At 40.3% G+C, this 23,987-nt stretch overlaps 1 protein-coding gene across 3 annotated transcripts in view; it reads right to left on the bottom strand.

Annotated features, from left to right (window-relative positions):
- The window catches only part of EXOC2 (exocyst complex component 2), a 163,452-nt gene that overhangs the window by 83,021 nt on the left and 56,444 nt on the right, over positions 1-23,987 (bottom strand). For all 3 annotated transcript variants that reach the window (XM_001507743.6, XM_007669078.4, XM_029053831.2), the window contains exons 11-12: positions 18,162-18,280; positions 2,881-3,006 (exon numbers count right to left, since the gene is read on the bottom strand). In XM_001507743.6, the coding sequence (XP_001507793.1) occupies positions 2,881-3,006; positions 18,162-18,280 (245 nt within the window). The remainder of the gene's footprint in view (positions 1-2,880; positions 3,007-18,161; positions 18,281-23,987) is intronic.

The following is a 23,987-nucleotide window of genomic DNA, read 5'->3' as shown; positions in this document are numbered from 1 at the left end:
AGTGCTTGGGAGAGTACAACAGAGTCGGTAGACACGTTCCCTGCCCTCAAGGAGCTTACAGTCCGGAGGCACAGACATGAAAATAAATTGTGCATTAAGTACATAAGTACTGTGTGGCTGAGGGTGGGGTGAATAAAGGGTATAAATCTAAGTGTAAGGGTGAAAAAGAAGGGAGTAAAGGAAAAGATGGCTAAGTCAGGGAAGGCCTCTTGGAGATGTAATAAAGCTTTGAAGGCAGGTAGAGTGATCTTCTGTCAGAGATAAAAGGGGAGGGAGATCCAGGACTGGCACAGGACATGGGCAAGGAAAGAGATGAGAAGATTTCTATGAGATTTTTATTAGATGAGATGGGCAAGTAAATAGAGCATGGTATTAAGCACTTGGGAGAGTACAATTTAACAGAGTTGGTTCCCTGACCACATTACCTCAAGAAGCTGATAAAATTCAAATGGAATTTGAATATTTCATTTTAGGCAATAGTCATGTAGCCTTACTTAATTCTCATCAAGCCAGGAATCTATTTCAAAATCAGCAAGTCGGTGACACAATTTTTGAGTAGTGTTCTTCTTTCATTAGGTAGAAGGACTGCCTCCCAGTGGGGTGGAAATAATCCTTTCAGGCATTTATCCATTTAGTCACAACCTGAGTTTTGGCCAGACTATTATTAGGGAAATAGGGAACATATGTCTGACATTTCAAACCAGTTAGAAAACAAGACCATGCGGGGTCAGATGCAAAGGTTGGGTACACGTGTGCAGTGTTGGACACAGAGTGCTTTAGTATGAAATTTTCCTTAATTGGGGATTTGTAAGAATACAACACCCATATTTTAGGAGAAAAACTGGATACTCTATCCTAGTGAGATTCTTATTAGAGTCCCTGCCTAATTCCTGATCACTACATTTTATAAAGACTACAGAGAAACTGGAAAAGAGCCAGATGGACTGACTGATGGATTACCCATCCTGTGTCAGATTTGGAAGAAAGGGAAGAAAAATTTTATATGTTTTAGGACTTTCTTTTATCTTTTCACCTTGCCCCATGATATGCCCCCACCCAGTTTGTGGGCTAAATTGTAGAAGGAGAGCAGCTAGTGAAGTAGGAAGGGGACAAGGTGTTTGAGTGCTTTAAAGCCGATGGTAAGGGGTTTCTGTTTGAGGTGGAGCTAGATGGGCAACTACTGGAGTTGCCTGAGGAGTGGGGAAAACATGAACTGAACGATTGTGTAGAAAAATGATCCAGGCAGCAGAGAGAGACAGGAGTAGGGAGAGACAGGAGGTAAGGAGGTCAGCAAGGAGGTTGATACTGTCATTAAGGCGGGATAGCATGGGGCTTAGATTAACATGGCAGCAGGGTAGTGGTTTGGATGCTGTGAAGGTTGAACTGACAGGATTTAGTGATACAGTGAATATCTATCTTCCATTGAATACTCATCTTCCCTGGGACTCTTCTCCCTTGCATGATTGTGCCTGGTAGCTTGGGGAAGGAGGAACAAACTAGACTGTAAGCTCGCTGTGGGCAGGGAACGTGCCTGATGTTATAATGTGTTTGACGTTATAGTGTACTCTCCCAAGTGAGTATATGATGCACAGTGCTTTACACACAGTAAATGCTCAATAGATATGATTATTAATAATAATAATGAAACCAACATAAAGTGATGAGCAGGAAAAATCTTTAACCTCTTAGAAGGGCAAGTTTGCTTACTTGTTTGTGGGGTAGTTTCAAAGCAAAAGAACATGCTTATACAGTACGGAAACCACTAAATAACTCCTTTATCCAAGAAACATGAATGCAATAATAATGATGTTGGTATTTTTTAAGCGCTTACTATGTGTCAAGCACTGTTCTAAGCACTGGGGTAGACACAGGGGAATCAGGATGTCCCCAGTGGGGCTCACAGTCTTAATCCCCATTTTACAGATGAGGTAACTGAGGCACAGAGAAGTTAAGTGACTTGCCCACAGTCACCCAGCTGACAAGTGGCAGAGCTGGGATTTGAACTCATGACCTCTGACTCCAAAGCCCATGCTTTGCAAATATGCAAAGAGTAGTTACAAATCTGCAGCACTTCTGCACTATTCAATTCACTAGCAAACTGTGATTTTCAGAAGTCAGTTGTGGATTTTTATTTTCAAGAATAGAAAATAAACTAGGCCCTCCCATGTCACAAGTTCCTTTTAAAAATACAGAGCAGGCAAATGAGTTTAATGACATATATTTATCATACAGAATATCAAACTAATTTCATCTAGGAACAGCACTTACTAAAATCAGATGACATACTATGCTCTTTTATGAAAAAGTTATGTGCTACCTAGAAACTGTTTTACATTAATTATATAACTCAGTTAACAGGAAATGGAGAGTGAAAAGATAATGCATCTTCACTGATGGTGGTTTGAGGTCATGATAGAGATTAACTGGATTAAGGAAAACCACTTTGGCCAGTTAGGAAATACACTAAAAGCCACAGAGGGAGTTAGAGATAAACAAACTACTAAAGAGAAGCAGCATGGCTTAGTGAATAGAACGTGGGCCTGGGAGTCAGAAGGCTTTGAGTTCTAATCCCAGCTCCGCCAATTGTCTGCTGTGTGATCTTGGGCAACTCACTTCACTTCTCTGTGCCTCAGTTCCCTCATCCAGAAAAGGGGGATTAAGATTGTGAGCCCCACGGGACAGGGACTGTATCCAACCTCATTAGCTTATATCAACCCCAGCATGTGGTACAGTGCCTAGCACATGCTACTACTACTAATAACTACAGTATTTGTTAAGCGCTTACTATGTACGAGGCAAAGACTACTAAGAATTTAACAGATGCTATTTTTTAAAAAGAAAATAATAATAAAGAGAGAAATAAGAAAACGAAAGGCCTACTGTCATCTCGGCTGGATTGGAAGCTGCTGCCCCTTTTCAGTGAAGCCGTCTGACTGAGGTGGCTCAGAGGAGAGGGTCGGGAGTCCCCATCCATGTCCAACAGTGTGCTGTGTAGCACAGGATTACCTGGGGGAAAAAAAGGCATCTGATTTCTGATGTGCATGTGCATTCATTCATTCATTACATTCAGCATATACTCCTGACAAATCTTTTTATGCTATTCCTTTCCCATGACTTTATATTTTCTGAGAAAGGGAAAACCAAGAAAAGCCAAGGTCGTTTGTTTAATGACTTCTAAACCCACCTGTGCTGGGCAGCAGTGGCACGGGAGAGAGTCAGGGTGGATACTCAAGTTTTCTGCATGGAAGAAGGCAACGGAAAACCACTTCCGTATTTTTACCAAGAAAACTCTATGGACGCACTACCAGAATGTTTGCAGATGGAGTTGGGTCATTCTAGGAGAGATGAGTCCACGGCATCGCTATGGGTCGGAGGCGACTGAACAACAAAAGACAGGACAATGTCTATGCTGGTTTACAGAAGGTTGCATGAGGCTTAGTGGAAAGAGCACAAGCCTGGGATTTAGAGCCATTTGGGTTCAAATCCTGGCTCTACCATGCGCCTGCTGTGTTACTTCGGGGAAGTCACTTAATTTCTCTGTACCTCAGTTACCTCATCTGTAAAATGGAATAAAATACCTGTTCTCCTTTCCTCAGACCGTGAGCACCATGTGGGTCCCGGACTGCGTCCAATCTGCTTCTGTTGTATAAACCTCAGTGCTTAATACTTAGTGATCGCTCAATGCAAATAACAATTACCATCATCATATAATTTTCCCATAGGAACAGATTTCATTTTTTCAGTAACAAAGCATTCCTAAAAAGTTTCATTGTTAGCGTCATACCAAATATTTCTAAGATTATTGGAAGAATTATTGGAGAAGCAGCATGGCCTAGTGGATAGAACATGAGCCTGGGAGTCAGAAGGACCTGGTTTCTAACCCTCACTCTGCCACTTGTCTGCTGTATGACCTTGGACAAGTCATTTAATTTCTCGGTACCTCAGTTGCCTCATCTGAAAAATGGGGAATAAGATTGTGAACCACATGTCGGGCATGAAACTCTGTCCAACCCAATAATTTTGTATCTACCCCAGCGGTTAGAACAGTGGCTGGCACATATTAAGTGCTTAAAAAATACCATAAAAAATAAAAACAAAAACAAAACCCCATGGATTCCACTTGCTTCCCAAATCACTTGAGGACAATGAATAGAGGATGGAGTCATGTGGGGTCCTTAACTAACACTGGTAAACTCCTCTAACTCACAGGCAAAGAGCATCAATTAATTGCGCTCTGCTCTGCACACAGTAAGCACTCAAGAAATATGACTGAATGAATGTATCAGTGAAAAACCTTGAATAAGTCATATGAAAGCTTCTAAATCAAAAGATTAAATATACCATTGGAACTCCACAAATCAGTCAAATAGGAGCTCCTTTTCATTCCTGTTTTCTAGAATCAGTCACATAATATATTAGCTAGGACTGCTTTTTAGGATAAAGTGCCAATTATATGGATCATCACAGATATATGGACCGGGGTAGTCAACTTTTGTTTATCAACAGACCTTAATTCTGTCAATCAATTTCAAATGCTTTCAAGATGACCACGGATGTGTACCAAATTGCTTCCGGCAAGCCTAACCAACCAAAAACCTCCATCGACCGCACAGGATTTAAAGCTGCTACTTAATTCTGCTACTTAGAAAATGAATCCAGAAAATCAGAAGTAGTCTTTGGTAGGCCACTAGCATGTGCTTTTAGCATGCCGTTACAATTAAAACCAAAATGAAAATCTGTAGAGCAATTTTAACAAGTCTTTTATAAGACTGAAAGTGAATTCACCATACATGTAAGATCTATTTCTAGAGCAGCGCTAATATCCATAGCAAACAACCCGACTGGATCACAAGACAACGAGGTAATAATAATAATCATACTAATAATAATTATGATACTGGTTAAGCACTTACTATGTGCCAGGGACTGTACTAAGCACTGGGGTGGATACAACAAATTGGGTTGGACATAGTCTCTGTACCCAAGTGGGGGTCACAGTCTCCATTCCCATTTTACAGATGAGGCATCGGAGGCACAGAGAAGTGAAGTGACTTGCCCAAGGTCACACAGCAGACAGGTGGCAGAGCGGGGATTAGAACCCATGACCTTCTGATTTCCAGGCCTGTGCTTTATCCACTATGTCATGCTGCTTCTCTATTGAGCACAGTTGGTCCCCTGAAGCGAAGGATGAAAACAGGATACTCCAAAAGCAGCTGTTTAGTGAACAGTCAGGAGGGTAGAAGAAATATTTTCCAAGCTCAACAGGGCAAACCTTTAGATAGTATGGTACAGCCTTGGACAACTGTGATAGTAGCAACATTGACTAGCCTGGCACATAGCAACATGAGCATGACATAAGTTCGTTGAGGGTAGGGAAGATGTCTCAACTCCGTTGACTTGTGCTCTCCCAAGCACTTAGTATAATAAACACAGTAAGTGTTCAATCAATACCACCAATTGAATGATGATGCGGAAAGCCTGCTCTTCAGATGCTTATCATTATGTATATAGGCGATTTTAGGCTCTGTGGCAACTTCTGAATCCCCAAAATCTACTCTAGATTTTCATTCACCTCTTTTCTCTCCCATTAGATGCCTACAGTTGATTGTGTAATAGCAGGGGTGCACCTTCTCAATATATTCTTTATGTAGGTTTCCTAGTACTGTTCAAGAGATCAGTTAAAACCAATGGATCCTATTAAATCTATCTTCTAAAAAGTATGGGAAAGTATGACTATGATGGGAATTTGCTTAATATGTTGTTTAATTTTCCTTTCATTTACCCTGGATAAATATACTATGGAATTTGAAGAAAATGTCAAGCATCGTGATGATAGCTGAAGATTTCAGTTCAAATTTACACTAGTAAGTCTGTGGACAGGTTTGATATTCACAAATTTCTTCATTGTCCATTTCTAGCATTTAGTCAAATAATATTAATTAGAATCAATTTGTAAAAGGTGTCCAGGATTTAACTGACACCACATTTTCCAATTCAAATCTATTTAGAAAAGATGCAATGCAAGAATATATATTTAGCATTTTTAATTTGGGCAGGAAATGAGTTTCCTAATTCTGATGTATTGTACTCTCCCATGCGCTTAGTACAGTGTTCTGCATGCAGTGAATGCTCAATAAATAGCACTGGCTGGTTAATAAGTTCAGAGGAACTTTTTTTTCTTTAAGAAACAAACCACTGACCCCTTCATGCCGTCAAAAGCGGTTGCAGTTCTCTATGGATGATGATGTCTCTTTAAAGGATAAGATTAAACAAACACGATTATTTTACGGTATCCCAGTTGAAATATGCTTTTAAACGAATCCCATAAACTTGTAAATTCCAAAATCTTATAGCACTTTTTAAAAGAGATTTGTTTTTCCATCTAATAACAGAAGTAGTGTAAAGCATGCTCTCATACCATTAAAAACCACATCATCAGTTTCGGTGATACCAGGAGAAAGGGAAGTTAACATGAACTAATTTCTTAATTGGTTGTCTCATATTACCAACAGTATAACATAGCAGTGGGGAACTACAACAGCATATATACCCTCAGGACTAATATACATCTGGAATACATTTGAAAGACCTACCTTGTTCTCAACTGACCAGAAGATAGCGCTTTAACACCACATACTAATACATAAATCCTGCAAACTAAATTATAGGAGTCAATTTAAAACATATTTTTATTTCTCTGATATTTAATTCTTTTTCTCTGGTTCAAAAAAGGGGAACATACCCATGGAGAGCAACAATGAATTGTTTTTAGGGAGAACACTAAACTGAAGTTTCTAACACACTGGGAATGAAAAAATACTTATGTACATTTTAGAAACAGAGAGCTCCATTTTATAAAATAATTTGAAGGACCCCAAAATGGCCTTTGGATTTGAACAAGCATAGGTACAGATATTTTGGTGCTCTAAATTTAACTGTTTCTCAAATATTTTTTAAAATTTTAGTTATCTCATCTTGCTCCAAATTATATTCCAAACACAGAATTAGACTCTAATTCAAAAGAAATCCCGAATTAGGAGTAAAATACTTCATCAGGAAAATATTTGACCTAGAATAAAATAACATAGGAAACAATAAAAAAAGAGGCATTTTACTGAATTCGGTAACCTAACATTTTCTAGATACTACAAAAGAATACTTCTAAATGATTGAAATCCTGAACATTTCTTTAAATATAAACCTTATAACCTCTGTCGCATATAAAGACAGATAAATATCTGCACTCTCCCCCATTGCAAGTGAATGCCTGTTGCAAACATATGCAACATTTAAAGTTCTGTCAGAAATAGTAACACAAAAATATCATTTACATTATGCTTAGAATAGATTTTTAATGGATAGCATGATGCACATCCCCATGAAATTCAAATTTTGGTACTTTCTTTTAATTCGTAAAATTAATAATTTTGTAGAGTGGGGGTCTGCAACATTTTTCTTCCCAAGAGCCAAATAAAACACAACCTTTAAGGAGTTGAGATGCAGAGAGAAAAATCACACACTGAAAATAGAAGAGAGGGAAAGAGAAGAGAAAGGGGGGATGATGGAAAGGACAGAAAGGAATGAAAGAGCGAGACAACCAGACAGACAGAGGGAAATATATTTCAAATATATTGCTGATTCTTTTAGAAAGGGGTGAGGATAGGAACCTGAGTAGCAAAATTCTGTGGCTGCTGTTATATCTCACTCCTCTCCTCCGACTATTTTGCCACTGCCACCCTGAACCTGGCTTGTGTGAGCGGGTGACGTTCGGCTAGGGGTTTCTTCTTGCCAATGCTTAGATTCGCAGCCCACCAAGGTACAGAGACCACGTTTAATTCTCATCTGAGTAGTCTCTTTCAGCACTCAGTATGGTGATCTGTACAGCGTAAGCACTTTATACTATTACCCTAGACTGTAAGCTCACTGAGGGCAGGGAATATGTCTGTAATATCGCCGTACTGTATTCTTCATATCGTTGGGCTGTACTTTACCAAGAACTTAGTACAGTGCTCTGCGCACAGTGAGCGCTCAATAAATACGATTGATCATATAGCTGACCACTGTTGCTATCTCTGCATGCAACACAGCATCTGTGATGGAGGCATGGGCATTGTTTTAATGGTGTTTGTGAAGCACTTACTTTGTTCCAGACACTGTCCCGAGCACTGGGGTAGATACAAACTGATCAAGTTAGACACCGATCACGTCTCACTTGGGGATTAAGATAATGAACCCCATTATCAGATTTCACAATTAAGTAACTGAGGCACAGAGAAGTGAAGTGACTTGCTCAAGGTCACAGAGCAGACCAGTGGCAGAGTAGGATTAGAACCCAGGTCCTTTTGACTCCCAGGTCCACGGTCCATCGACTAGTCCATCCTGCTTCTCACGGTCCTACCCCGGCTTGGCTGGCCCACTTTGGCATTGCTCCTGCTTCGGAGGGTTCTGGGGGTGGGGAGGAGAAGTAAGAGGAGAAATAGAGCAGACTCAGCTTAGCCTGTCAGCTGGGGAGGACAGTGGAGACCCTAATGTTCCCCAGGCTAGAGGCGTGAACCAAAGCGAGAAGCTACCATCTTGAGCATCCCCTCAGCCTCTTTCTGACTCTCAGGAGCAGGAGAAGCAAGTTACTTCCTGCCCAGAGAGTTCTGAGGGAGACGGACGGCATCACCTCATAGTGGCAGAACTGTCCACAGAGCAGGCCCCTGTGCTCGAGAGTCATAAGGGAAGCAGCGTGGCTCAGTGGAAAGAGCATGGGCTTGGGAGTCAAAGGTCATGGGTTCGAATCCCAGCTCTGCACTTGTCAGCTGTGTGACTGTGGGCAAGTCACTTAATTTCTCTGTGCCTCAGTGACCTCATCTGTAAAATGAGGATGAAGACTGTGAGCCCCATGTGGGACAACCTGATTACCCTGTATCTACCCCCGCGCTTAGAACAGTGCTCGGCACCTAGTAAGCGCTTAACAAATACCAACATTATTATATGGGATATCATGAATAGCTTGATCTAGACTCGGAGCCATTGGTTCCCAACCCGTTTTATCTACACAACTGATTTACCTTAAAATGCTTTAAATCATGGTATCATGCCTTAATTCACAGCATCAATTTTGCCAGTTCTAACAGATATGCTCCCCCTGTGGTTGGAAACTTCTTTTGGAGGAATGGAGAAAGTTTATTTAATTCAATTTTTATTCAACTACATTTTTAAGCTTGGGTTGATTTCTCTTGATTTTGCCCCCATATTTGTCTTGCAAAATACATTATTTGGTTTAATTCCAAAAATACATTCCTAAAAAATCCACCTTTGAATGTGTAAAGTTTTAGCTTGGAAAAAAAAGTTTTTAAAAATCAAGAAATGAGAAGAAATTACCATATTGAAAGGGTTATTGCAAACTACATCCTGATTACAGATTTGCTTCTCTTAGTCCTAGGAAAACTGGCTGCTATAAGTAGATATAAATATTATATTTATATAATACATAAATTATTCTTTATTTTTAGTTTTAATTTAAAACTAAATTAAATTTAGTTAATTTAAATAAAAAGTGATTCTAGGGTTCAGGCTATAAAGTTGTGTTTGACAGTAATTTAATTATCCAAAGAGATCTCTTCTAGATTAGGATTGGGGCAGATATGAGCTTCCAATGGAAAACAAGAAAGGAACAAATAGAGTCTCCCTTTGGGTAGGCTGGGGACCTGCCCAGAGGGTGGAAAGAACACAACAGCTATAAGAGGGGAATGTAACAGATACCAATCTCAAAGAATACATAATTACATTTCCTAGCAGGTCTATTCCATACGTAAAACCCTTAGAACAATATTTTAATTCCTCAAAATAAAGCATATGCACCTATCAGATATGGGTGTATTTTCGGAGGAAAAGTAAACTTCCCAAAAGATGTTCATTATTTTATTAAAGCTAAATGGTCTGTGCTTTGTAATGAAAAACTCTTTTCCTTTCAGCCAAAGTCATTTTTATAAGGTATACAGGTTGTGCCCTCAAATGGAACTGTCTTCTGTTCATATGCAGTTGCTTAGATATATTCAGGTGTTCGTGCTTACCTCTATTTAAGAGAAATTTAAGGAATTATAAACAAATTTAGATGAATAAGGTGGCTTTTTAGAAATCTTAAAATGTGTTTCCAAAGGGAGAAAAAAAGGTTTCAGTTGACAAACTGATCTAGTAATGAAAGCCCATGTTTTTTTTAATCAAGATAAACTAAAAATTTAATAATTCCACAACACAAGTTTTGCACAGTCTGTCCTGGTGGAAGATAGAAACCTGAATATTTATCTGTGGATATGGAAGGGATCTTTCCTACAAAGTTAGGAAACTTGATTGTTGAAATTTAGAACCAGATTCCTCGATAAAAGTTTCAACACACTGACAACAACTTCAGGAAAATCCTGCAAATCAAATTTACTGAACCTACCTCATACTGCCTTGAGAGATCATGTAAGTCTTTTCAACTTTAAGAGTCCCTACTCTATGTTGAGACATCAGCCGGTATTTATATTACAGACTACACAATGCAAAGGGTAAAATCGATATTTGTTGAAGGAGTATGCAGATGAGAAACCAGGTGAATAAGTTTACCGCATTTTCTCATCCTTTATGTCACTTAGAACGAGTTTTCTCACAGTCTCAGCAGTGAGAGGGAACACTGAGCTATAGCCTCCGGACTCTGTGAAGGGCGGCAGACTTCCTTACCACCCTTAAACACCTTTGAACATTTTTTCCTGAGCTCAGCGGGCCCTTGTCCTGTGCTACAGTCCGACCACCCACTGTTGCTTGTTGACCAAACACGCAGTGCCTGGGGCCGACACTGACACAGGCAGGATGGGATTCCTTTTAAGCCCACCACATATAAGAATTTCAATGCTGAAGGGGGAGGGAAAAAAAAAAGACAGTATTACAAATTCTCCTAAAACTAAACCTGTGTCAACAGATAAAAATGCTGCTTTGTTTGATCTCAGGACTCTCTCTCTGGATCTTTGAAAATGATAACAGGGTACAGCAGTTGGGACATTTCCTTAATTTAAAGGAAACCACTCTATCGCAATGAAAAGGGTTACGCTTTGTGGGCTGGTGTTAATTGCGCTTTAACTTTTAGAGAATGTAGATGCCCTTCAACAGGTTCTGGACAATATTTTCTGACCTGTGGATTTAGAAAGAATGATTCAACATGATTTCTGAATTAAAAAGTAAAGTCGATTAGACTCCAAATAACTTTCAAATATTGCTTGTTTTCTGAAACAAAGAATGCTAAAAAAAACACCTTCCAAAATGTAGATGTGATTGAAGCCACATTAATTTTACACTTTGGTTAGGTTTGTGGTCTACGTTCATAATAGCTTATGTTCATTTAACTATTGATCAATTGTATTTATTGAGCGCTTACTATGTGCAGAGCACTGTACTTGGGCTTGGGAGAGTACATCAGAATTAGCAGACAAATCCCCTGCCCATAATGAGCTTACAATTTAGAGGGGGACATAAAATAATATTATTTACAACTTACTGAATTACTATTCACTAATTAATACATGTAGGACTGACATGCACTGTCATTCTTTTTTAAACAAACTTAGGGGATATGTTTTAGATGTGAAATGGCTCCCAGCTGCTGCCAGAAGTCTTCTTCCAGATGTACAGTAAGCCGAGGTAAGAGAAGAGAGCCAGCTGGTAGGATAACAAATTGAACAGGCCCTTCTGACATGTATCTTGCTTGCCTGACTGATCTAACAAAGATAGACAGAACATTCATCACTACAAGGTGAACAGAATTCTGGGATGATATACAGCTATGAAGTTGAAGCATGCAATGTTTTTCTACTATATAAAACAACTGTTTGCAGCTCACTGTTAATGCAAATGTCAAAAGCCACAGAAGTCAATCAAGTGACTGACTAGTTGAGCTCCTACTGCAGGAAGCATTCCAATAAGAGAGTAAATGGGCCCTTCTTTTACTGAAAAAAGGGGTTCGTTCTTTATTATCAACTACATTCCAGTACAAAAATCTTCTTAATAAATACCTGAATTATATATCCAATCCAGTGACTGGGTGAGCTGACTGCACATTAAATTGGCAAAATTTACATCTCAGCCATTTCAGCTGCTTTCTGAAAAGAGGTAATGGAAGTGAGCCTGTTGTTGGGTAGGGATTGTCTCTATCTTTAGTCGAACTGTATTTTCCAAGGGCTTAGTACAGTGCTCTGCACACAGTAAGTGCTCAATAAATAAGACTGAATGAATGAAGTGGCTGTCTTGGAGCATCTGACTGCGACATCTTATAAAAAGTCACAAATGGAGGGACTTTATGCCCAAAATGGATGTACAGTGGGAAAGAGTTGCTTTTTTTTTTTTTAAATAAAGTCCAATGGCTGTCACAAAAGTGTCTGTAAAACACTGGAATCTCCTGGGGTCAAAGAAAGCCCCTATCTTGTCTCAGCCCAGATTGTGCTCTCACGTCAGTTTGAACAGCAACCCTAGAACTCCCTTACTTTCCAAGGGCTAAGCTCTGCCTTCAGAACTGGCCTGGGCAGTTTGCAAATGGCAGAGATAGTTCAATGGGGGGTGATGAAGAATACAGGGATCTCCATTTTGCAGCAATGATGGGGAAAAGCAGCCCTGACCTGGTTTGTATGGTTGGAGAGTGAAGACACAAGAAAAATGCAGATTTCCTGGCCTTTCCTGCCATAGTAGCCATCATTTCAGGCACATAGCCACTTTTGGACAGTCGGCAAGTCATGTTAAAAATAAATAAATCAGCAACACCACTATATCACATGCCGATCAATGAATATGATTCACAGCCAAAATACTACTAATCTGAGAAAAAGATTCTAATGACCTTCCCTGTGAACTGTAAGCTTGTTATGGGCAGGGAAGGTGTCTGCTAATTCTGTTTTACTGTACTCTCTCAAGCAGTTAGTACAGTTCTCTGCACATAGTAAGCACTCAAAAACTACTGACCGATTGATTAAGGAAGAAGAGTCTTAAGAATGAAGGCAAGATTTAAAATCAAAATATCAGTAAAAGGGAAGGGAAAAATGTGTTGCCTTAATTTATAGTAATAATAATGTTGGTATTTGTTAAGCGCTTACTATGTGCAGAGCACTGTTCTAAGTGCTGGGGTAGATACAGGGAAATCAGGTTGTCCCACGTGAGGCGCACAGTTAATCCCCATTTTACAGATGAGGTAACTGAGGCACAGAGAAGTTAAGTGACTTGCCCACAGTCACACAGCTGACAAGTGGCAGAGCCGGGAGTCTAACTCATGACCTCTGACTCCGAAGCCCAGGCTCTTTCCACTGAGCCACGCTGCTTCCCATGCTGCTTTATGACTACTATACAAACCAATTAAATATTTCCCCACACCATCAACAAAATTTGATAAGATTTTTCATTAAGTAGCATATACATAATTCTGAAATCTCACGAGTGCTCACTTAAATGCAATCTGAGGCACTCTTCAAAAAGATCACTTTTACTTTTTCTTAAAGATTGAGTGATTTCTCTTCTTTCATATAACACAAAAAGTCCAACCAAATCATACCAAGTATTCTAATCACTGTATATTTTTAGCAGTATGATACTTCTATTTCAGAAAGCGAAAGAGCAAAATAAGATTGTTCTTTTGCTATCATAAGGTGTCAAACTTATAGTTTAAAGCTTCAGGTAGAATTACTTTTTTATTAGTTCATCAGTTTAAATTTGCTTCAGAAACTTTGTTCAACTTGCCCCACTAAAGTTGGGCTCTAACCAAATATTATAAAACCATAAAATTGAGGCATAGGCATTGCTTTATAGCATTGTCAGAATTCCAAGCTATTTACTTGTGTGAAGCAGCTTGATATTATTTTCAGTTATTTTTTTTAAATACAGTAATATCCCCTGCTCTCCCCCAATTCCCATGGAATAAGACACATTAATAACTGATGGCTATGGAGATTTGATAGCATGGAAAATCTTCTACTAGGAAAAAGAATGCAATAAAACAAGGCATGCTAGATAAATTCATATTATACACTTTTTGGTACTGTTATGACACTACCATAAAGTTACATATCATTTAGAAATACAGTCATTTGCCATTCCAGGCCCTTTGGTGTCCTTCAAAGGTTTTACTTTCCTTTTCACAACCTATCGGTCTCATTCTACCTAGAATAAGCCTAAATTGCAGAAGGAGAAACATTCAGCACAAGATTTCTTTAAGTTTATTGGGCAAAAATTCATTCTACTCCACTTTGCTGTCTCAGAATATATTAATTAGGTGTGTCATATTAGCCTCTAAATTCTCACAATCAGAGATACCCAACAGGTTAAGTAGTTTTTCTTTAATTGCATGACAATTTAGTTTAGAATATATACCTCCTCTATAAGTCAAATGTATTTATTGAGGGCTTTCTTGATGCAAAACACTGTACTAGGCGCTTGGGAGAGTACAATATAATAATAAACAAGACACATTCATATGTATTGAACAAACACTTCTCTGGATGATGCCTATTGGGAAATCTAGTTAAAAACAGTATCAGTTGCAGGGATTCTTGGAAGAGGAAAAAAAAGAGTTTAGGATAATTCCTATGTGAATGCTCTTATGCTCCTTCCTTCCATCTTCTGGTCATAGGTATCTCAAATACATATTGTGGCGCTGAATTCATTTTCAGAACAAAGGAAAAAACACCTTTGAAGGTCACCTTTAACAATCCTATTTAGAACTGCCAGTAGGGGGTTAACCAAAGGCCTTTCCTGGCAGGAAAAGCTTAGGCTGTAGTCTAATTTTGGACTTTATTCATAGGGATTTTAAAAGGCGAATGACACTTCTTATAGGGTGGTAAAAATTTCAATGTGTAGCAATTCGGAGCCCTGGTCTGCTTTGAAACTAAGGTAATTTAAGAGCAAACAAGTTATGCGAACCTTTCCAAGTTTAGCTGTTGAAGAGTACAGCGGTCGATAATTGCTCTCATCAATATTTAGGCTTTCCTTTGAAAGGTGGTTTTTTTATTATTAGGTAAATGTAAGTTCAATTCTCTGCTTGTATTTTAAAATCAGAATATAAAAATTTGATTTGTGTTCTGTCACCCGTGGAGTGGTAAGGAATATTTAGTGATAGATGTTAAAGTGTGGTTACAGTGCAATGCTAATCTTCAATTCTCGATTACACTGTTTTACAGTATGAAAAGCACAACTGCTAAGACCAGTGTATATTATTCCTGTTAAAAATGGAAAACAAGCGAAAGATCTAATGCAGTGTCCATGAGTATATCAAGCAAAGACCTACTGCTGCTGCCACATGCTTCACATACAAAAGAATCTTTCTTGGAAAGAGGCAGCTTTTAATCGAGATTTGCTGTCTCTGAAAATCTATCACTGGTTTTGCTTAAGAACCACTTTCTAAAGACCACAAAAGTAAATACAATTTACATTTTCCCTCCAAACCTCCTTCTGAAGGCATTTCTAATTTCTTTAGGCTAATTAGATTTCATAGGCTTATGTATAATGACTAACTCTACTTAGGCTAAATACCCTTTACTGTTTAAAATCTGTTTTATACATTAAAGAAAATGTTTCTCATTTCATTAGAACAACTGTAATCTCAACCATTATTCTAACTGAATGTTTGTTTAGAACAGTTCTTCCCATTTCTTTTCCAGTGTTGGAGGGCAAGTAAGGGTATTAAGCGGTAATGTTGAAAAGGCCTTATGGCCATGTCTGCATAGGGCAAACAAAATGGCAGGGTGAAAAAAGGTCAGGTTTCTCCCTGTGTCTTTAAAACATTAATATTAATGGTCTTAATAGCCAGCCAGTGCTTGCTAATAGCAAATGAGAGGGCTGAAAACATCCGTGGAAATGGAGATGGTATTTTTTGCTGAGATCTGGTGTGCTTGTTTCATCTACTAAATTGACCTAGGAGGCACAGTGCAAGGGTGCCGGAAGCTCTATGCTCTTCAAGTTCCCCAGCTCATCCAGTCTGCCCTTGCTACCCAAGAAAGCAGTGGGGCAATATGCACGAATGTGAGGAGGTGGGGGCATGTGGGAGGGAATCCGAAGTGCAGCCTCTTAGTTGGTAAAATTGCTGAGGTCATGGTCCTTAGAGTGATGGGAGATGGGTGGTAGGGAACTCCAAAAATGTCAACCATGGCTGTTTGGTGCAATTCCTTCAAACGTTTAGTTGATGCTTAATTTTCAGGCTTGTTCTATGCAGACTGAAGCAATTAGCTTCACATTACCTTCAAAAACTGGGTTTCTATAGCAACCGTTTTGTGTGTGATTATAAATACGGTCAGTTCTTCTATAACATGGATGCACCATATGGTTTGGACAGAAAGTTGTTGACAGTAACCTCACTGCGGGTAAGGAATGTGTTTACTGTCTTTTTAATGGTATTTGTTAAGTGCTTACTACGTGCCAAGCACCTGTTCTCAGAGCTGGGATAGAAAAAAGGTAATCAGTTTGGACATGATCCCTGTCCCACAAGGGGCTCACTGTCTTAATCCCCACCTTGCAGATGAAGGAACTGAGGCACAGAGAAGTTACGTAAGTTGCCCAAGGTCACAAGGAAACATGTGGCAAAGTAAATTCATATTACACACTTTTTGGTACTCTGACAGTACTGTTACAATGTTGTATTGTACCCTCCCAGGCGCTTAGTCTAGTGCTCTTTACACAGTAAACACTCAATAAATACCACTGACTAACCGATCATTGCCCTGACAGGGTCTCACAGAATGTCAATAATCCAAAGCATCATTACAAGATGCCAAAACAGCTTTAGAAGAAATTACGGTACCTCCCATCACCAGTTACAACTTTGGAATCACAAACCTTGTATCAATTGTCAGTAAAATGGATAAACTTAAAAACCTGATGGAAGAAGGAAAGCCTAATGGAGAGGGAAGTTCAAAAGGAGCTCACTGGTGTTCAGAAGGCGTTCACTTGATTCAAGGCGCTTTAAGAAGAAAAGAAGGCGGCAGCCCACCCTAGATTGGAAAGTTTCTTCCAATGTTGATGAAACCACTACCAGAATCCGCAAAACAAGCTTTCACTTCTACAGCCTGAGGCAGAGACTTATAATCATATTACAACTCCTCATTCACAAGGAGATTAAACAATAGTTCAGTGGCATGTATGATTATAGAATAAAACATGTAAAAGAATTTCATATTATATTTCCAGAGGTACTGGAATGGATTCTAATTGATAACACATGTGTGTGGGAAAATATACTCCATGACTGTCATCAGTGGGAAAGCCACATTTTCAAAGGACATAAGACAGTGGAAAGTGGAAAAAAAGAGTAGAAAGGTAAGGAGGTAACCGCTGGCATGAGCCTAGAATCCAATGATCAGAAGTTTCTGTGTTCTGCAGAGAATAATCATAATGATTAGTAATTATGGTATTTGTTAAGTGCTTACTAATGTGACAAGCACTGTACTAAGTGCTGGAGTAGATACAAGATAATCAGGTCCCACAAGGGGCTCACAGCTGAGTAGGAGAGAATCCCCATTTTGCAAATGAGGGAACAGAGGCACAGAGAAGTGAAGTGACTTAATAATAATCATAATGTTGGTATTTGTTAAGCGCTTACTATGTGCAGAGCACTGTTCTAAGCGCTGGGGTAGACACAGGGGAATCAGGTTGTCCCACGTGGGGCTCACAGTCTTCATCCCCATTTTACAGATGAGGGAACTGAGGCACAGAAAGTTAAGTGACTTGCCCACAGTCACACAGCTGACAAGTGGCGGAGCTGGGATTCGAACTCATGACCTCTGACTCCAAAGCCCATGCTCTTTCCACTGAGCCACGCTGCTTCTCTGACTTGTTCCCTCTAGAGGGTAACTGTTTATTTTTATATAGTACTCTCCCAAACGCTTAGTAGAGTGCTCTACAAATATGATTGAATGAATGAATAAAGGTGACACAGCAGGTAAGTGGAATCCAGGTCCTCTGACTTGCAGGCCCAGGCTCTTTCCACTAGGCTACACTGCTTCTCTCTTTGATTCAGTCTCTGGGAAAGATACTAATAGGCAGAGAAGAGTTTGAAAGCTTGGGTATTTCATTATCTGGAATGCTGGTCTCTGAGAAAATGAAAATTGAAAAACTGAGTAATCATTATTCAGGAACAAAATGAAGATTTTGGGTAAAAGGAATCTTGCCTTTTAGTTCTTTCACATAACCTTCTTTGCAATTATGCATGAGTTGAATGATCCACTTGTGCTGGGCTCCAATACACTGCCAAGCAGGGTCACCATCTGCATGGAGATCAGAAAGGTACCTGAAAAAAAATGCCCAACATTCACCAGTTAGGTATTTATATTGCTGTGCATTAGGAAAAAGGCACAAAAACCCTATATAAGACAAATGCATCAATGGAGCAAGGAATTATCTTTATGTATACACAATGTGAAAGAGAGTTTGGTCACATATTGGATTTTTCAGTCACATTTGCATGCATGCATGAGGAAGCAGTGTGGTTTAGTGAAAAAAGAATGGCCCTGGGAGTCAGAGGTCCTGGGTTCTAATGGAGTCTCAATCGCTTGCCTGTCGTGGGACCTCGGCCAAGTCACTTAATTTTTCTTTGCCTCGGTTTCCTCATCTATAAAAGGGAGATTACAATACCTGTTCTCCCTCCTCTTGAGACTGTTAGCTTCATGTGGGACAGGGACCGTGTCCAACCTGGTCATCATTTATCTACCCCAGAGCTTAGTAGAGTGTGTGACACAAATACCATAATTTTTCTTACTACAATTTAGACTGTGAGCTCCATGTGGGACAGGGATCAGAATACTTCATGAGGTCTCCGCTGAAAGACGACAACCTTTGTCCTTAATCTTGTTTAACAGCCTAGCCTGTCTGCTGCAGGACTCCCCTGACAGCAGGGAATGTGTCTATTGTTATATTGTACTCTCCCACGCACTTAGTACAGTGCTCTGCACATACTAAGTGCTCAATAAATACAACTGAATGAATGACAGCCCAATCCTCGATCACTATTTCTTTAGATCATTTTTTCTGTCTTCCTTGAGTGTGAATGTCACCCTTATAGTTCTTCATATGGAAGATGCTTGGATATTTTCCCAGCATGCATTTTCCTCACGTCCCATCCTTCAAACTGTATTGCCGTGAGCATTATCTCATGTTGAAGAGCTTTGTTCCACATCTGATTGGATCTCATCTTACCACCTGTGAGAGTCCCTCAAGGCTCAGTTCTAGTCTCCTATTCTCCATCTACCCTTACGCCCTTGGAGAACTCCTTCACTTCCATGGCTTCAACTTCTATCTCTTTGCAGATGATTCCCATATCTCCATCTCCAACGCTGAGAGACACACTTTTCTTATATCTGTCATGCTATAAAGACTATACACGCTGTGCTGCATTTGTTGCTTTGCTGTCTCCTCCGTTTAGACTGTGAGCCCGTCACTGGGCAGGGATTGTCTCTAACTGTTGCCGAATTATACATTCCAAGTGCTTAGTACAGTGCTCTGCACATAGTGAGCGCTCAATAAATGCAATTGAATGAATGAGTGAATTTGGGAATGCAGCCACTTGAGAGTGTGTATGGCATGTCCCGGTTCTGCTGAAAATGGGATACTGCCTACCCTTCTTTATAAAGGTCATTTAGAAGTGAGCAGGAGAAGTTTCCGAATGGATGATGCTGCTGCACATGGCTCAGTGGAAAGAGCATGGGCTTGGGAGTCAGGGGTCATGGGTTCAAATCCTGGCTCTGCCACTAGTCAGCTGTGTGACTGTGGGCAAGTCACTTAACTTCTCTGTGCCTCAGTTACCTCATCTGGTAAAATGGGGATTAAGACTGTGAGCCTCATGTGGGACAACCTGATTACCCTGATTCTCCCCCAGCGCTTAGAACAGTGCTCTGCACCGTGGCTCAGTGGAAAAGAGACTGGGCTTCGGAGTCAGAGGTCATGAGTTCGACTCCCGGCTCTGCCACTTGTCAGCTGTGTGACTGTGGGCAAGTCACTTTACTTCTCTGTGCCTCAGTTCCCGCATCTGTAAAATGGGGATTAACTGTGAGCCTCACGTGGGACAACCTGATTACCCTGTATCTCCCCCAGCGCTTAGAACAGTGCTCGGCACATAGTAAGCGCTTAACAAATACCAACATTAATATTAGTGAGAATAAAGTATCAGAAGAGCCACTAGATGGCGATGTAGCACTTTATTCTAAAACAGGCATTTTCCCAATTATTATCAGTGGCAGAATAAGTAATAATGTTGGTATTTGTTAAGCGCTTCTCTAATAAGTGGTGGCTATAGAGAGAATGTGCTGTGAAAAAAATCAGACTGAAAGTTCTTTATTCTTGCTGATGCCAAATTTGATCTATCCCCCAGAAGATCCATTTTCTAAAGTTGTTGTCATTTGGGAAATTACTTGTAAGGAAATCACTATATTTTCCAGGATCTTTCACTTCATTGGCAAATAGATGTTGAAAGTCTAATACGGACTACTGAAAATGCTTTAAAAACTAAGTACAGTAAAAAATACTAATCCGTGGCCCTGAAAAATGATTGGGGGGTGGCCAGTGGCACTGGGCAAGAGAGAAGTGGCAGAAGCAGAAACAATGCATGAGGAAGGTGAATGAAGGCAGGAGACACGGCAACTCTGCCAGGAGAAGCAGCTGGAGAGAACTGAACCTCTCTAGACCGTAGGCTCATTGGGTCTGTTTATTGTTGTATTGTACTCTCCCCAGCGCCTAGTACAGTGGTCTGCATACAGTAAGTGCTCAATAAATATGAACGAATGAATGAATGACCCCAACAGGTTTCAGGTTAGAAAGACAAGAAATATCAGCTTTTTTTCACATCCCTTCCCCTGCAGCTTCTCTGAGAAGTTGCCCTAGGCTTCCTTTCGCCTAGAGTCAGGCTGCTGGGTCAGAAAGTTCCAGTTTCTGATAACCAACATACAAGCTGTATGAGTAACATAAATATATGACAATTGTGCTGTAAAGCAGCTACCAATGTCAAGTTCCTGGAACATGAGGGCATAATAATTGCGGTACTTGTTAAATGCTTACTTGTGCCAAACACTGTTCTAAGCACTGGAGTAGATACCACTTGTCAGCTGTGTGACCGTGGGCAAGTCACTTAACTTCTCTGTGCCTCATCTATAAAATGGGGATTAACTGTGAGCCTCACGTGGGACAACCTGATTACTTTGTATCTACCCCAGCGCTTAGAACAGTGCTCTGCACATAGTAAGCGCTTAACAAATACCAACATTATTATTATTAGCATACACATTATTCAGGATGGACACAGTTCCTGTTCCAAATGGGACTTACACACTTATCCCCATTTTACGGATGAGGTAAATGAGGCTCAGAAAAATTAAGTGACTTGTCCAAGGCCACAAAGCAGACATGTGGCGGAGCCGGAATTTGAACCCAGGTCCTTCTGACTCCCAGGCCCATGCTCTATCCGCTAAGTCATGCTGCTTCCCAAGACATCTACAAGGAGTTCTGCAGCAATACCACAACCACCTGTAGGACCAGGACCCTATAAATGCCAACATAAATGAGAACTGGGCATTTTTCCATGATAACATATGCCAGGCAACTGTAGAGACCTTAAGCATACCCAAGTAAAGCCACCAATATTGGTTTGATGGAAATGACTCCAAGATAAAATGTCTACTTTTCATTCATTCAATAGTATTTATTGAGTGCTTACTATGTGCAGAGCACTGTACTAAGCGCTTGGAATATACAAATCGGTAACAGATAGAGACAGTCCCTGCCCTTTGACAGGCTTACAGTCTAATCGGGGGAGACGGACAGACAAGAACAATAGCAATAAATAGAATCAAGAGACAAGAACAATAGCAATAAATAGAACCAAGGATAGAATCTCCTTGCAGAGAAACATCTACTACGCCCACACCAACTTGTGGCAGGACTCGGAAAAGAACGAGGCTTACAAAACCCAGAGTCGCGATATGCAAATCAAATGGACAAAGAGGGTGCAATGCCAATGGGGAAAAGAGATCCAAGACTACGCTGATCACCATGAGACCAAAAATACCTTCATTACTAAAGAAATTATGTGACCCGAAGAGTGAAGATGGCTCCATTTTCATCACAGACAAAGAGAGAGTCCAGCAAGGATGGCAACGACATCTGACATCAACATGCTTTCTTCTACTGAAGATGAGGCTCTTTGAAACCTAGAATACCTTTCAACATGCAAAGACTTGGCACTTTTCCAACCACCAAGGAAGGCGCTGAGGTAGTCGGAGCCCTGAAAATGGAAAAGCCCTAGACTTGCTGGCGTATTGATCGATATTAGAATCTTGGAAGGGACAACTAGCTTAAACACACAAGCTATTCCTCAAAATTTGGAACATGAGAATGTGCTATAGGATCCAAGAGATGCTAGTATCTCCATCTTCAAGAAAAAGGTGAAAGACTGTGGTAATTTTTGACATATCTCATTACTCTCCACTGCTGGCTAAGTTTTAGCCAGAATACTCCTGGATTGGCTACTGAAGAATATCACTGACAGAATGCTCCTGGAATCCCAATGTGGCTTCAGATCACAGAGTGGCACTGCAGACATGATCTCAGCAGCATGTCAGACACAGGAAAAGTACAGGGAGCACTGCCAACATCTCAATATGGTCGCCATCGACCTTCAACAGCATGAGACAATTGAACAGATCTGGACTCTAGAAATTGCTTATCAAATGTGGCTGCTTTGGAAATTCATTAAGATTCTGAGATAATACTAATAATTATGGTTTTTATTAAGTGCTTACTATGTGCCAGGTGCTATACTAAGCGCTGGGAGATGTGTGTCACCTAGGCCAGTGGGATAAGGCAGGGAAGTGTAGTAGACGAGGATCTGTTCAATTTATTCTAAGCAGCTATAGGCAACTAGACATGAATGCAGTATTAGAATATGCTCTCATTCCTCTGAGAAACTCATCTTATTCAATAGATTTCAAGCATCATTGGAAGCCCAAGAAACGATCACTCAAGAAATGCTGAAGCAGCATGGCCCCTGGAAAGAGCACGGGCCTGGGAGGCAGACAGACCTAGGCACTAATCCTGGCTCTGCCACGTCTCTACTGCACGACCTTGGGCAAGTCACTTAACTTCCCTTTGCCTCAGTTACTTCACCTGTAAAACGGGGATTGAGACTGTGAGCCTCTTGTGGGACATGCACGGTTTTCAAACTGAGCAGCTTTTATCTACCCCAGTGCTTAGCTCAGTGCCTGGCAAATAGTCAGCCCTTAACAAATACCATTAAAAAAAAATGTGGAATGTAGAGGACTGCTCCCTACAGACATGTCCATGAGAAGACGTATAATCTGTTTTGCCAAAGCAGCCGGGTATTATGGGTTGATGCTAAGTGTAAATAAAGCCAATGAACATTATCAGCCTGCACCAGGGAAGTCATATAAAAAACAAAGCCAATCAATCAGTGGTATTTATGAAGCGTTTACTGTATGCAGAGCTACCGTACCAACAGCTTGGGAGAATGCTGGTAGCAAGAGTTGGTAGCCATGTTCCCCGTCCTCAAAGAGCTGGCAGTATAGGAGTCGGGAGTGGGGGGAGAGAAGAGACAGACATTAATAGAAATAAAGGATATGTACATAAGGATTAAAGGTGGAGTGAGGATAAAGCTAATAGCTGTCATAGAATTCTGTTGTCTAGGCATCACACCAATGGCTGATGCAACAGTAGACAAGGAAGCAAAAACACCTAAGCAAGGTGGCCAGCACATCTTCTGGGAAAATTTCAAGCAGTGTGGGAGTAGCACAATATTAAGCTTCAGACTTAGAGGTCCATCCCTCTTTATGGTGCCCATAGACCCCACTTGCGACTCCTTTAGCAATAGGCCACTTAGAGAATAAAAATCAATATTAAATGACAAGACAAGTTCGGAAACAAGTCCTGGGAACAAAGCCAGTTTCCTACTATTGAAGATGTTCTCCCCCGCAACACTGGAGAAACTCCTCACC

Source organism: Ornithorhynchus anatinus, chromosome X3 (genome assembly GCF_004115215.2).
Source record: "Ornithorhynchus anatinus isolate Pmale09 chromosome X3, mOrnAna1.pri.v4, whole genome shotgun sequence".
NCBI lineage: Eukaryota > Metazoa > Chordata > Mammalia > Monotremata > Ornithorhynchidae > Ornithorhynchus > Ornithorhynchus anatinus.
The sequence above is the reverse complement of the archived record's forward strand: the minus strand, read 5'-3'. Positions and strand labels throughout refer to the sequence as shown.